Raw genomic sequence first — 15904 nt, 5'->3', positions numbered from 1 at the left:
ATACCCCACAGCCACACCCTCTCATCCTCTCCCTCTTCCCCTTCCCACAGCAGAGACCTCAGACAGGGACTCTGGACAGGCAGTGCTGGCCACCAGCCGAGTGGACTGGTCCTGCACACATAGCACTCAGTTCTGTGTCCTCACTGAAATATCTGGAAACACTGACTAGGAGGTTCCAGAAGACACCAAGCAAGCCTGTTGCCCAGTAAGGAGGCCCTGTGGTCAGACAACAGATGAAAAGAGCAAGTTGGGACAGGGGTCCAGTTGCCTGGGGATAAAACAGGCACAGAACTCATGTGGCACATGGGGATGAGCACAGGGCTCACTGTGGGCTGGGGTGAGGACGGAGCTGTCCCCATGACTGAACTCCTTGTGGGCTGTTAGTTTGATGTTCCACATTAATGTTCAGAAGGTGACAGCTACAGTATTCCTCATGGACGGCTGGTCCTCAGACATTCCTGTCAAATGATGGACTGAGTTCTCAGTACTCAGTGTATTCAAGGCCCTGGTTCCCACCCCAAGACCAAAACAATCAATAGAAAAGAGGGTGACACACCATCAGCACCCCTTCCCTGCACGTCAGTAATCAAGGCCTCTGGGAAAACCCACCCTGAGGGTACCCCGATCCTGTCATTCACCCTACAGTACGATCCGTGTGCTGCAGCTGCAGGTGTGTGCTGTCACGCCACGCTCCCGTGTGTGGAAGCCCGTTCCCCTCCCAGAGGCACCCACCGGCCACTGTGCTGTGACACTGACATCCGTCAGCCCCAGCCATAACAGGGGCATGGCGGGTGCTGGAGTCATCCGATGCCCAGTTTACAATGAGTCATTGGAGCTCTGGTGAGGAGAGAGCACAGAACAGTCTGCTGTGCCGTCCGTTACATTTAGAAGTCTACAAATTGGATCTTTTAAGAAAGATTCACAAAATAGTCATCTGAATCACATTTTTGGTTCATCAAATTTCAAATATATTTTACTGTGCTGAACAATATATTCTGGTGCTGTCTAAAACACAGCCAAACAACTTTATCGATTTACATCTATCCTATGACTTTTGGAACATCAAGGTCAAGATAAAAAATATTAACAAAACCACCCAATTATAATCGCCATTTCCCCGAATCTGAGTTTCATCCAGAAGCCACATGGCCGCCCCACTCAGCTGGAGCTCCTGCACTCTGCTGATTTCTAGGTGCACTTGGGAGCCCTCAGCTGGCCCTGCAACACCTGTCACCAAATCGAAATGAACTCCCTTGGCACCATGGAAGCTCAGGTTTGTTAAAAGAACTGACTGGGGAACATTTTTAAGTGTAGAGAATGTACAAATTAATTTACAAAGTGACAGATGGCTTGAAGTGTTGTTTGAAATCTCCTCATTGTGTGGGGGCACCCAGGAAGCAATCTGTCAGGGAGAGGCCGGGCACTTCTGATCTTGTTTTGGTTGTTTGCTCCTTTGCAGAGAGAAGTGTGTGCTGTGGCTTTATTTCCCTGGCCCATCCAGCACCAGCTCGTTCTGGCAGCCCTGAGCCCACAGTCCATGGAGACTCTCCTGGCCGCAGGTGAAGGCTCCCAGGCCAGGGAGAGGTGGGAGGAGCTGGCAGCTCAGGTTTCCAGCTCTCAGAACTAAAGATTCCACAAAGATAAAGCAAGGGCATGCTGACTGACACAGGGCACTAATCAGAAACGAAAGCAAAGCTCCGCTACATAGAAATGGGAGGCCTCGAAGGAAATGTGAAGAATCAGAAGGGTGCAGGGGCCTTGCCAACTAGTAGAACCTGCCTGCACATCAGCCAAGGCTCCAGTGCAGCTGGATGTGGTCCCAGGTCCATCTGAAGTGGAGTTGTACCAGGTCGGACATAGCCCGGCACCAGGATTAAGAGCCATAGCGATCCTAGAGAGAAGCAGACCAACGTTTACTCCAATACACTCCATCTATCTCCTCCTGTGCCCATGCCGCGGTCGCTGGTGACGAGCATCCAGCTCTGGGCACGGGCTGCGTCTCTGCATGAGCAGATGGGCGCTGCCAGCACTGCTGCTGGGTCTCTGCTGCCAGGAGGGGACCGGGGTTTGGAGACCTGCCTGGGATTACACCTTATGTGAGGTGCGCAAGGCCTAGAGCTCCCAGGCTGTACTAAGAATTGCAAGGCAGGGGCCAGGGCCGTGTCCTGAGCTGTCCAGGGAGCGTGTGGGAAGCACTGAGGGATTGTCTGAAGTCGGAAACCTAGATTTTGGTCCCTGCTCATCTTACAGAGGCTTAGTCTCTGCCTCTGCTTCTTCACTTATAAGATGAGAGTATTCTAAAAACAAGAGGGCCACCCACAAAACAGGGATACTACCTGTCAGGAGGACCCGATGAAGGGCCCGTCTGAGGGAGGAGAGCCCCAAGCCTCTGCAGCCTTAGGCTTCCTTCATGGGGGGGGGCTTTACCACATTTCCATTGAGGCCACAGCAAGGTCTGTCTGCAGACTAAGAGCCTCCACGGATCCATACGGGGTAATGCCAACTTAGTCTACTCCTCAGGGCCTCATTTCACCCAATAAGATCCTTCTAAAATGACTTCACATAAGCGAGAAGATTCCAGAAGCAAGCCATTCCCATACTCTGGGAAGGCCTCACTGTCATAACAAACAGGTTCCACCTCTGCCTTAGTAAGTGAATTAAGTCCAACACAGAAAGACAAATATTTCTATAGATACAGAAAAGCATGTATGTGCACACAGTGTAAAGCCGAAGTAAAACTGTCTAGGGCCCATGAGGACCAACTTGAGGGGCAGGAGCGAAGGGTAGAGGTGTGGAGGAAATACGCATCCGGTCAATCCTATACATCATGAAAATGTTCTTCGGTAACCCAGAGCCAGAGCACACACTAATGAAAATAAGACTCAGAAAGAGATCAAAGTGCAGTGCAATCCCAGTGTGCGGAACAGGCAAATTAGATATGCGTGTTTTCACCCCGCAGAAGATGGCTTCTAGAGAATTCGTAGTTCCTCAGAATCCATGTAGCCGCTCAGAACATGTTACTGAGAGAAGGAGATACAGGCACACAGCAATAGGGTTCCCTATCATTCAAAAACATACACAGCCACCGGCGTGGCTGAGCATGCCTTTAATCCCAGTGCTCGGGAGGCAGAGGCAGGTGGATCTCTGAGTTCGAGGCCAGCCTGGTCTACATAGTCAGTGCCAGGATAGCCAGGACTACATAGTCTAGAACTAAAACAAAACACAGCAGAACGCTACAGGGGTTATCTCAGAACAGGGAGATGGTGGATAGTTTTCATCTTAAGAATTCTCTCTTCTGTGGGGCTGGGAGATGCTCAGCAGTTTATAGCACTTGTTGCTCATGCAGGAGACCTGGGTTCAATTTCCAGCACCCACATGGCAGCTCATAACCATCTGTAGGGCCAGGCATGCATACACATGTACAGACATGCAGGCAAAACATTCATACCTAAAAAATAAAATGATCTAAATAAAAAAAAAAGAGAATTCTCCATTCTTCTTACTGGGAATTATAAGACTCCCCAGTAAGAACTTAGAAAATGTTGTCTTGAGGCGGGGTCTCAGCCCAGGCAGGCCTTGAACCTTTCTGCCTCAGGCCCCAGTGGCTGAGATTACAGGCAATATTACAATACACTTCACAGCTCCAGGCTTTCATGATGTCTGGGCTATTCTGCGGCACAGCTCCCAGCTCCCAGCTCCAGCCCAGTAGTCCCCTGGGAGCTCTAGCAGAGCTTCACTCACCTGAATGGACGTCATGACCCCATTGGCAAAGACAGAGAGTTTTCCAGCAACGGATCGCACGCCTTGCTTGAACTGTGCCATGTCCGGGGCATTGGGCAGCACGTTCGAGAGGTTGTAGTTTCCTGCACACAGAGAGATGCCAGCTCGTCCATCTACCAAGGCCATGTGTAGCTCTGTGAACCCACTCCGCCTCTCCTGCCTCCTCCCATGCAACAGCTGTGTCCAGAGAGAGGATCACGCAGTGGGGCAGGGCTTGGTGGGATGTACTGGTCCCACCGCACAGTTCCTTCAGCCACCACAGCAAGGGGACATAGCACTCTGTACAATGGCTCTCAAGGCTCAAACTGGAATCAGAGGGTACTGGAGGCACTGGGAAAGGCTGTGGGTCCTGTGCCGGGCGGCAGGCAGGCTTGGAGGGTACCTTGTTCATTCATTCAACAAACCTTCGACAAGGGCTTTGTCGAGGGCCAGGGGCACAGAAAGAGAAGACAGGGCCTGCTGCGGTCAGCTCATCAGGTACCTCATTCCTGAGGTGGTTGACGCACAAGCATGTGAGGCCTGAGGTGTCCCCACAGGCCTAGGGCAGCTGGAGGGAGGGAGGGCTGGGGAGGCCGCAGGAGCTAGGCTGAAAGTCGGTGACCAGGCACGTAGCACATGAGCCTCAGGGCAAGGGCTCCAGGGCGTGTGCTGAGGCTGCTCCGGCAGAGAAGAGAGGGCACGGGGCAGCCGGACGAGGGGTGGACAGAACGCATGTAGACAGAAAGGCCTGCACCATGGACCTCCGCAGACAGAGGAACCTGGGGGTCACCCGGAACTCAGGGCTCTATCCCTCCCACCCTCCAGGGGAGCCATGGATCTTCTTTAATGAGATACTATGGACCAAATTCTCAGACACGGAGACAAATCGAGAGAAAAGTCCAGGATTTTCAGAACATCGAATCTAACAACTACGTCTCTGAGGCAGACACTGTAGCCACCGTGTTGACACCAGAGGCCACTAAGTGGAACCGGAATTCGGGTCTCAGGGTGGTGGGGTCCAGATGGGCAGCGACAACAGCCCCAACTACTTGGGCTCAGTAGCAGGGGCAAGCTCTGCTCACAGCAGACCACCAGCTCTAGTCAGGGGGTGGCTGACACCCTAGGGAGCGTCTCACAAAGGCCCCGAATTGCTATGGCCCCAGAATCAGAGTTCAATGGACCTTCATTTTGTGGTGGGGCAGGAGGCAAGCTGGAGCCAGTCAGAGCTCTATAAATGCGAAGGGCGTGTTCGCTTCAAAGAGCTTTCTTTTTTTTTTCTTTCTTTGTGTGTGTGTGTGTGTTTAACAAACAATAATGTTTCAGAGTAAATGTTCCAGGAAATTGAATTTAAAAGCATGCGGATATTTCAACAACCTGGGTCTTGGGACTGAGCTGCCCAATAGTCTTGGGACTGGCTCCAGCATGTCCAACATGCTGAGCCTGCACCCACCGCTGGGGAAGAAGCCCTGCTTGGAGACCTCAGGGGAGGCCGAGGGCCTTTGTGCCAGGGGTGTGGTACATCACAACAGGAAGCCAGCCTGACAGAAGGCCAGGGCATGAAGATCAGATGGGGAAAAGCAGCAGACTGCCTTGCTGGGCAGTGACTGACCACTAACAACAGCCTCTGTATCTGTGGGCAGGAAGGATGGGCACAGGAGCCATGGCCCTGCCCAGCCCTGTCAGGCCCCAGACGCGTCTCTCTGAACACGGCTGTCTACCCGACAGCCCTGTGCCAGCACATGCCAGCCTAGAACGGCTCTCCCCACTTAAGCCAGCAAGCTGGCAATGCCACTGTATCTCAGGGCCATAATGACCACATATGCCCGAATGCACCTCCACACAGAATGTTCCAGACAGCTGAGACTACCCTACACCTTCTCTGTTGGAGCTGCATCCACTCCATATGTCTACAAGGCAGTGTGGCCGCCAGGGTGGTCACCCCTCAGAAATGCTCAGGCCTTCTGTAGGCCAAAGCCAGTCCGGCTGTGAAGGAAACGCTGCAAACCGGTACAGAGCGCTCAGCCTGCACCACTGGCTCCTGAGACCTCTCTCTCCCCTTGGTTCTTTTCCTGAAATGACCTCTGCATTTGAGCTGCATTTCACACTCAACTGTGGCCTGCTGGAGGCCTGTGGGGTGCTCACACAGGCCTTCTGGGACAGGGAGCGCACAGGTAAAGGTACAGGCATAGTTCTGTGTGGGCAATGAAGGGCCTGCTCTGGGGCTTGTGTAGACTGCAGCCCTGGGATGAGCAGCCACTGTGTGTAGGGATGTACAAGGGGCAGCCGAGATGGACCCCTGACCATTTCCAAGCTGCACTGGATCTTCCCTAAAGAGTCACTCACTCCTTAGTGCCTCTGTGTGTCCTGAGGGCTGAGGGGTCTGGGAGGTGACTCCTGGGTGCAGGAACCTGACTGGTTGGTACCTTACACAATATCTCAGGTCCAGCTACTCCACAGGCAGGAGATGGAGGCTAACCATGCCATGACCCCAGCTAGTGAGTGGCTGGCACCTCCCAGGAGCCTCCTGCCTCCTGTGGGAACCATGTTCTGGATACTAAACTGCCAGGTGACGGGGCATACTCTTCATGACGTGGTGTCCTCTCACGGGACACCCGGGATGGCAGCTTCAGTCCTCACTGCTCACACAGGGACAGGGGTGTAGGGTGATGGGGCATGGGATCCTGGGAAGGGAAAGGTCCAGTGGAGACGCATGTGCTGGGGAGCCCCATGAGCCCTCACCTGCTGCCTGCTTCCTCTGCTCATCGAAAAGGTCTGCGGAGCTTATGGAGGAGCTGGTGGACAGCCTCTCTAACCGTGCCCGGGTCTCAAACTAGACAGAAAAAGGCAGAGTTAGACTCCAAGAACTGCTGAAGAGAGACTGGGATGGGTTTGCTCCCCTTGGCTCTCTACCTCCCATGTCGCCCCCAGCCAGGCCCTGGAGATGGAATAAAGGGCGTGTTCTGCAATGCTGTAGGTCACGGGTGGGAAGGGCAGTGTCCCACATCCCTGTCAGTGTGGTCAGTAGGAGGGGCAGCCAGAGCTCATGCACTGCCCTCAGCCGCTCTAGGAAAACCCCTCGGTGCTTGGCACACCACCTAGTCCATCAGCTTGAAGGCTTCAAATTTCTGTGTGTGTGCGTGTGTGTGTGTGTGTGTGTGTGTGTGTGTGTGTGTGTGTGTGTATGTGTGTGTGTGCGTGTGGCACTGGAAATAGAACCTAGGGCCTCCAGTATGCCAGGCAAGTGCTCTTCCAAGAGCTGCACTGCAGCCCATCATCAAATTTAAAGTAAAACCAAGTTGAAGGGCTGGGGCCCCTCTGGCAATGAGGCCTCAGCTATGAGACAAATCAGCACCCCGGGAACGACTCCTCGGATCTATCCCCACCAGCCCTCTGCACTGGAGCACTAGAGAGAAGTGAGCTCAGCCCCGGCTTAGCCCCTCCTGGACGAATGTGCTCATTTGTGAGGCAGGAGACCGCTGGCTAATAAAGCATCCGCCCACGCACATTTCCAGGCTTCATTTAACCATGTTAAACTGATCAAAGGCAATCGCTGCTACATACAAACCTGAATTTGCTCAAAAGCTACTGACTGATGGCCTCTCCCCAGAGGGGTGGGAGAGCAATGAGACTGGGTCCCTGACTCCACAGCTGCCCAGGGCGCTCAGGCAGGCCTGGGCTCTGGTCCCGCCTCCAGCGTTATTGTCTGGGCGCCTCTGGCCAGGTCCCTCCTCCCTCAGCAGCCCATCCTCTCACGGTCCCCACAGCTAAGCTTCCTTCCTGGTTCTCAGGGCTCCTGTAGGAGCCCTCGGCACCCTTACATCTGCCTGGGCTTGTCTTCCAAAGTACATGTCTGAAGAAATGGCCTTGACGTTGCCAAACTTCTTCTGGGCTTCATCCGTATTGTCAACGGGCTCATAATCCGGCTTCCGGCGAGCACTGGGTCTACAGGGAAAACCAGCCAGAGTTGGTCACACCACGGGTGGTGAAGCAGACTGGTTCACACCTCCACTTGTGTGGAGTCCCCCATCTCAGCCGGGTTAGACAACACCGCCCACACTGTCTGTCACACAGTGGATAAATTGCATGGGGTACAGGACATCCCAGTTACCGGGGCAACCTCGGGTTACACGTGAAAAGTTCCTTGGTGTGGACAAGAAATATGAGCTCCTCTTCCAACTGTAGAGGAAGTGCTTCAACAGGAGAGCTGTGGAGCGGAGACCACCTCAGCCTGAACCGCTATAGTCAGGCGACCATGGAGCTCAGAGTTCAGAGGCAAGGCCGGTTACAGGACGACCAGCCCACGCGGTACCTTCCCACAGGGGAAGATTAAAACAAAACAAAACAAAAAAAAACAGGATAGCAGGGGCCGGGGGCTGAGGACAGAGCAAGGGACTTGGGAGCAACAGAATGTCCCGAGCTTGTTCTTAGTGGTCATGACATGACTGTGTGTTAATCAAAATGTTGAGAACTGTACCAGGTGTGGTGGCATGAGCTGAAATCTGAGACAGAGGCAGGAGAATCTCGAGTCTGAGGCTAGCCTGGGTAACACAGTAAAACACTGCCTCAAAATAAAACAATAAAATTAAATCCAAAAGGGCATATGTGTAGTTCAGTGTAGTGTGCTTGCCAAACATGCTTCAGGTGCTGGGTTTAATCCCCAGCACCACACTCCCCACCCTATAGACAGCACCCACACACTCATACACATGTGCACACTCTCCCACATATCCCTAGCACCACACATACGTACACATGGATACACACCCACATACAGACAGCACTCCCCCATATACACATATACATAAACCCAGAAACATATCTTAGCATCACACGCGCACACACACACACACACACACACACAAATGAGACCAAATTGCAGAACTGTTTCCTAGGAAACAGGGACTCTTACAGTTGGCAAATAGTCTTCAAATGGGGGAAGGTGACTCATTCATGAGCCAGGTCACCCGACCCGTTGACTGAGAATCCCCAGGGAATCGCCGCACACCTGCTTTCTATCAGCCACAGATTTCTGGCATGCACCCCCCATGCACAGCCACTTCCTAAAGCAGCAGGACACTGGTGACCCAGCTCTCAGCCACTGGTCCTCTGACAGAGGACCTGGCTCCCCAGGCTGCAGCTCCCACCTGTCTGAAGAGCCTGTGCTTCTCATGGCAGGCTCAGGGTCTCTGCTGCTGTCCTTCTTCCAGTAGGAATCCGTACTGTCGTCCCAGCTAGAAAAGGAACTACCTCTTAACTCCATGGGGTCGTCAAAGTACCTGTTGGAACAGGAGGAAACGGTGACCAGGGAGTACTTACGACACTCACTCCTTTTGGGGTCTTTTGCTTCTGGGTATGGGGGACCTGACCTCCCTTCCCAGTCATATGTTCTGAGATGAGGGGCAGGCATGACACCAGCTGTGGCCAATGAACATGAGCTGACGTGAGGGTCTTCCCAGCAACTGTGTTCCAGCTGACCTTGCTCTCTGAGGGCTTTAGGGGAAGAGGTGGGCCCTTTCCTCTCTTGCCGCCTCAGCCTGCTGAGACTGCTACCCCCTTGGACAGCTGCGAGGTCATAGGGCAAAGCCCAGAGGCTGGTCGGCCCCTCAGAAGTACATGGGGGTGTGTGTCAGTACTAGATGGGGAGGGGCCGGGATTTTCAGGTTCTTCTCAATAATGGCGCTCAGTGTTCTGGAGATCACACTCATTGGACTCACACAGACATTCTTATCTGGCCTGGAGAGGCATTGGGGTGCCTTTAAATTGTAAAAGTAGATGCCACCTGCATAGGCGCCCTGAGCAGTCCACACGTGGAGTCTTCCCAATTCTTTACTCACTCACAAGAGCCTCTCTGTGCTCTGGCACCCTGTAGGGGATACCTAGTCACTCACAGGCAATACTATGCCAGCTAGCCTGCAGAGTCCCATGCCAGGACTCAGTAGCTCTCCTCATCACTGACCTTCACCTAGCGTGGGCTTTGATTTCTGGGTCCTATTTCTCCATGAGCTTTCCTTCATGCTGGCCCTCACACTGCACCATCCTCACCTCTGAACACATCCCTGCAGGTCCCTGGGGAAAGCCTTTAATAGCACACTGTCCTGTCGTCAGTCACACCCCCCACCGAAGGCCGTTTGGACTCCATGGGGCTCAGCAAACAGTCCAGTTTCATTATTCTGAATGCATTATTATAATAATGCATCATTTATAATTTGGAAATAATGGAATTCACTATAAAAAGCCATGCAAGGATATGTCCCCCTTGCTTAATAGAAACAACACTCTTCCATAATTCATAATATGCAAGTCCTAATGGCTGATGAATAATTTGGAAGCAGTAAAAGCACTCTGTGGCACTGACATGCTGGCTTCCAGAGTGTGTTCACTCACCTCTGGTGCCAAAGCACCTACCCTAATCCTGCTCTGTCACTGTGGTCATCAAGTGAACTAGAGGGATGTTTCTGTCCCCAGATAACCTGCGGGTCACCATCTACATGGCACCCAAACCTCACTGCTCTACATCTAAACACCACTTACCCCCAGGTTTCAAACTGAAATTGGTCCCCGCCACAGTGGCATTTGGGACCCAACCTTCTGATTCAGAGAGGTTCCTGGAGGCTCCAAGGCACATATAAAGGTTGATCCTGACCGTAGACAGTACCAGGCTATGAGGCCCTGTACAGGAAGTCAGCCCGGTGCCTATCCACTCCAGGTCACCATCCACATGGCATCAAAGTTTTCTCTGCTCTATGTCTAAACGCCATTTGCCCCCAGGTTTCAGACTAAGTGACTGGTCCCTGGCATAGAAGCCTTTGAGCCTTCAGAACTGACCTTCTGACTGAGCCAAGAAGAGCTGTTTCTGAAGTCTCTAAGGCACCCGTAAGCCCCACCTGAGTTCCTCCATGACCTGAGGCTGTGGGGATGGGAAGGGTCCTACTTAGCAGGCGACCTTACCCAGAAAGAACCCTTTCTCTCGCCAATACTGCTATCCAAGCACAAAACTGGTGCTCCATGAAAATAATTCTGCCGTTTCCTAAACCACCCTCCATGGGCATCACTAAGGAGCAGGGAAGTCCACAGCGGGTGGGGAGAATGCAAGGGTCCTCAGACCCTAGCCCAGCCCTCATCAAAATTGTATGTGAAATGACCTGAGGTGTGCTTTCCAGGGTCAGGCACAAACTTGAATTTCTCCTGTGTAACAAGTATTTTGGTTTTCTCAAATGGCACAGTATGGACAGACCCAAGTATGCTGCGGAAGCCTATGGAGGCTGGAGGGGGCAGGCAGGAAGGCAGGCAGTCTCTGCCTATGCCAGCAAGGAGCCATGAAGCAGCCAGCTCTTTCCAAAATACTGGGACTCAAGTAACTCAGAGCTGTGCTTAAAAATAAGGAAAGAGCTGTTTGCACAATTGCTTACCTAGGAGCTTGGATAGGAAAGTCAACAACTTCACAGTTGACTCTAGATAACATAACCTACGCCTGTTCTACCTATGACAGCCATGTCTTTGGCCACATGACACCAGGAAGCCTGTGTGACTGTGGCAGCACTGTCATTGACGGAAGTGTCCCATCCTCACCAACTCCAGATGTGAAAGGGTCTTTGGTGTGGTTAATGCAGCTGCCCAACTGGCCACTCGCTGAGCACATGTCTCTGGAGGAGTTCCTCGGCTACAGCAGAAACTAGTCACAGTAGAGCCATGCACTCTGTTGGTAGTGCCTCGGCTTTTCCTATGGACCCTGCAGGGCAGGCACCACCAGGATCCTTCCCTGACAAATGAGGAGGCTGCAGCATGGAGCATTTTAATAACCTGGCCATTTCTATGCAGTTCTTATGTGGCACAGCCAGCACTCAACCCAGGCTACTGGGTCTCTGAACTTACATGTTATGTCAAAGCCATGCCAAGTTCCTGTGAAGTCAGCTTCTGGGCAGCCCTATTCAAGATGACACTTGTCCTCACCACACTCAGCCTTATGACAGTTATATGTTTTACCCCAGCAGACAGCAGACACAAAAGAACAGAACCAGGCTGTCCTAGTACCATGGGATCCCTTCAGAGAACAGTCATGGCCTTCATGAATAAATACACACACAAATGCGATTTCACACTGGATTCTTCTGGCAGCTCTCAGAAGCCAGTGTTCCAACACAGAAGCTGCTCAAGGTCCGGGCATGCTCCAGTCTTTGCCTTCAAGACAGGACTCCGCCTCTCTCCACTCCTCAGCACAGAAACATCTCGCCTACCTCTGACTTTAATCCTTAGCTGCTGACTGTATCAACAAACACTTTCCTAGTCGTAAACACTGCCCCTTACACTGTTTCCCAGCCTTTGGTCCTACACATAGACTTGCATCAGCCAAAGCTTTCAAACAGTGCCAGGCACTGATCTGTACTGGCTCTTAAGTGTTGTAGAATATTATTTTAAGGTGTGTTACTTTTGTTTATGTTGCATTTGTTTAACTCTGTGAAGCTGTGTTACTGTGCCTGTCTAAAACACCTGATGGTCTAATAAAAAGCTGAATGGTCAATAGCAAGGCAGGAGAAAGGATAAGGTGGGGTTGGCAGACATAAATAATTGATAGAAGGAGCTATCTGGGAGGAGAGGAAGAAGTAGCCAGAGAAGGAGGAGGACATCAGGGACCAGCCATCCAGCTACACAGCTAGCCATGGAGTAAGATCACAGAAGAAAAGGAAAAAGCCCAGAGGCAAAAGGTAGAAGAGTAATTTAAAGTTAAGAAAAGCTGGCTAGAAACAAGCCAAACTAAGGCCTGGCATTTATAATTAAGAATAAGCCTCTGTGTGTGATTTATCTGGGAGATGGGTGGCGGACCCCCAAAAAGGAAAGGAAAACAAAACAAAACAAAACAACCAACAACTTTTAAGGCCAGCCCCTAATGCACTCATAGACACAGCTAGGCTCAGACCACCTGGAGCTGGAGGTGAAGTATGACTCCTCTGGGTCCTCTTGGTACTTCCTCCTTGGCTTTGCCAGTGTAGGTGACTCCTGCTCGATGGTCTGCATGTCTGAAGTCACAGAATGGGAGATGCCACTTGGGGACAGAACAAAAGAGGAAATATTACATCATTGGCCTCCTAAAGGCTTTTGTCTTATCAAACAAAAGAATGCTTTAAGCCGATCTGGAGGGCTGGGAAACCCAATGTGAACTAGAAGTCATTCTGAGGGTAGGACCAGGAAGAAGACAGCCACAATCATGGGGTGTGTCGGGGGTATCCACTCCAGTGCATACTTCATGGAAACTCAGACCCATTTCCTTCTCTCCAAGAACCATGTGCGCCATCACACACACACACACACACACACACACACATGCGCGTGCACGCACATGTCTCATTGTAGCCTAGGCTAGTCTTAAACTAGCTATATAGCCCGGGCTGGCCTTGATGTTGCTGCTCTTTCTGTCTTTAACTCCTGAGTGCTAGGATTAGAGGCACGCGCCACTGTACTCAGCTTTACCCCCAACTATTTTGTATTTGTTGTTTGTTTTGAGACAGACAGGGACTCTTGTAGCTCAGAATGACCTTGGGTGAACCCCCAATCTTGGTTTCTATGGTGCTGGGGATCCAACCCAGGGCTCTATGCACATCTACCCATGAAGCTCCAGCCCCAGCCATAATATACCAAATACCAAAGCAAAGCCAAACAACTAGGAGGGAAAGGCACCAAAGAAACGCCTCTGAGATTGAAAGGAGCCCCTGGACCCCTTCACTGTGAGCAAAGTGCGCCAGGCTGAACCGGCCAAGTGGACCTACCTCCGGCAGCTTCCAAAGCCCATGCCCAGCCTCTCGGCTTCCACCTTCTTCTGGCCACTCAGGTTCAGTTTTTCGTCTTTCTTCATGTGAATGTCAAGATCCTTGTAGGCCAATCGTAATGACGAGACACTGCTGGGAAAAGCACACGCTCACTAGTTCAGCTTTAAAAACCCACTCCTACATTAAAACCATAGGCAGGGAGGGTGGAGACATGAAATTCCTCCTCCAGCTTCAGGCGTCACTCTGTCCTCCTCTAGGCAGCACACTTGACAAATACAAGTTCAGTCTGCTCTTCTGATTGTCTGGTACCACACCGAGTGCCTCGGTTACTTCCCACCCAGGATCCTTCCTTTGACTGACATCTGATGACACGTCCCTGAGACATAACAGTGTGAGGTTAGTAAACTTGTCTACTGCACCACTTAAGATGAAAATATTGTCACTCCAGGCGATCTGTCGCTCTCTTCTGACCTCTACAGGCACCTATGCAAACATGCAAACTCTCACATTCAGAAAGACAGCACACATGCAATTAATTTTTTTAATTTAAAAAGATAAATATATATCTAAAATTGATTTCATAAATACATAAATCATTAGCTGCAGTTCAAATAATTTCCTGTACTGTCTCTATTTATCAGGCTATTGAGAACATTTGAAATGGACGGTCATTACCCACCCAGCCACTGTCTCTAGCTTTAAAACCATTTTATTGTTGTGTGTGGGATAGGGCACATGTATATGGCGTGTATGTGTGTGGAGGTCAGAGGACAACTTATGGAGTCAGTTCTCTTCTCCCACCAAGGGTTCCGGAGATTGAACTCAGGTCATTCCATGAGTCCTAGCCATACCCCGATTTCTATTAAAGACGGTACCACTGGGCCTGGAAGTTGTGAGCACATTGCCCTTGCTCCCAGGCTTCCACGAGCGCAAGCTGTACCTAAGCTCATATAGAAAGCTATGCCCCAGCAGCAGGACACTCGGTGCCGTGAGAAGTGACATGCCTACCACCTGCCTCCCAAGGCCCTGGACAGCGCCAGGGACCTGTCACCAGGGAGCCATCAGAACCCCGTGCGGAGGTGACTCCTGTGACAAGGGAGGCAGGAGACACACCAGGGAAACTCTACTCCTGTTTTTGCTCTTTCCTTCTTGTAACGAGACGTAGGGGTTTCTCGGGTCAGCTCTGATCTGGCAGGTGTCTCACTATCATCTTCCTTAGCAAACCAACAGGGGAACACCAGCTTTCTTTCAAGTCACAATCTCATAAACTGCAGCAGCAGCAGGGCCTGGAGATGAACGGAAGGACTAGAAGACCCCGGGAGGGGTTCTCTGAGGACTCCTGACAAGGGGCTCCCCTCGCTCCCGGGAGGGTCTCTCTGAGGACTCCTGACAAGGGGCTCTCCTCACTCACAAGCATGGGCTCTCGCTCTGCGAAGGCTGGGCTGTAGGATGCTCACAAGCAACCAGCGTAGCCAGCCAGGACGAGGTCAAAGGGCCTTAGCTTCACAGTGTGACTGTGCAGGACATGCTGACTCTCCACTGATTCTTGAACTGTAACTACTCACAATCACTGGAAACATCAGCTTCCAGGCTTCACCCTCTTTTCCCTGGTGAACACAGAGCTGGGACAGGGTGAGACAGGTCTGCACAGCAGTGACAGGCGGTCAGTCACATGATGTCCTGGAGAAGGGCAGCAAAGCTGCCAAACTGGGTCCCGAGTCAATCATTCTTCCCTCCCCACCATGCACCTCTGCGCAGAGGCTCTCTGCATGTCTGGCCAAGGCTCTACCCCTGTTGTGGGATAGCTGTACACTGTGTGAAGACGTGTTGCTGTGATTGGTGGAATAAAAAGCTGAATGGCCAATAGCTAGGCAGGAGGTATAGGCAGGACTTCTGGGCAGAGAGAGAACTCTGGGAAGAAGAAAAGGCAGATTCACCAGTGAGACACAGAGGAAGCAGGATGTGCAGTATGGAGATGAGGTAACGAGCCACGTGGAAGATCATAGATTAAAAACATATATATGGGTTAACTTAAGTTATAAGTGCTAGTTGGTAACAAGCCTAAGCTAAGGCTGAGCCTTCATAATTAACAGTAAGTCTCTGTGTTGTTATTGCAGGCTGGCAGGCCAACAAGAAAGTACTACTACACCCACAAGCTGCAAGCCAAGCCCTCATTAATGTGTTTTCAATGAATCCTAAGGACAGACACATGGAAGGTGGGTGTGGCCAGCATCCCATGCTAATCTCCCTGTGTCCTGCTTCTCCAGCCTCCTGAGCACACAAAGGAGGGTGTGGGTGTACCCCACAGCTCTTATCTCACCAGGCTTTTGAGTTTACTTCAAGCCCCAGCAGCACAAGCAGAGTCACTTCCAAACAGCTGAGCT

General features: G+C 51.6%; 1 protein-coding gene across 1 annotated transcript in view; it reads right to left on the bottom strand.

The window, feature by feature from the left end:
* Positions 1-944: 944 nt before the first annotated feature.
* Positions 945-15904, bottom strand: part of Arfgap3 (ADP ribosylation factor GTPase activating protein 3) — a 48402-nt gene continuing 33442 nt past the window's right edge. Inside the window, exons 10-16 of the mRNA XM_059246962.1 lie at positions 13521-13649; positions 12677-12799; positions 8904-9035; positions 7578-7701; positions 6499-6589; positions 3742-3863; positions 945-1891 (exon numbers count right to left, since the gene is read on the bottom strand). Coding sequence (XP_059102945.1) covers positions 1874-1891; positions 3742-3863; positions 6499-6589; positions 7578-7701; positions 8904-9035; positions 12677-12799; positions 13521-13649 — 739 coding nt within the window. The 3' untranslated portion in view covers positions 945-1873. The remainder of the gene's footprint in view (positions 1892-3741; positions 3864-6498; positions 6590-7577; positions 7702-8903; positions 9036-12676; positions 12800-13520; positions 13650-15904) is intronic.

Source organism: Peromyscus eremicus, chromosome 20 (genome assembly GCF_949786415.1).
Source record: "Peromyscus eremicus chromosome 20, PerEre_H2_v1, whole genome shotgun sequence".
Lineage (NCBI taxonomy): Eukaryota > Metazoa > Chordata > Mammalia > Rodentia > Cricetidae > Peromyscus > Peromyscus eremicus.
The sequence above is the reverse complement of the archived record's forward strand: the minus strand, read 5'-3'. Positions and strand labels throughout refer to the sequence as shown.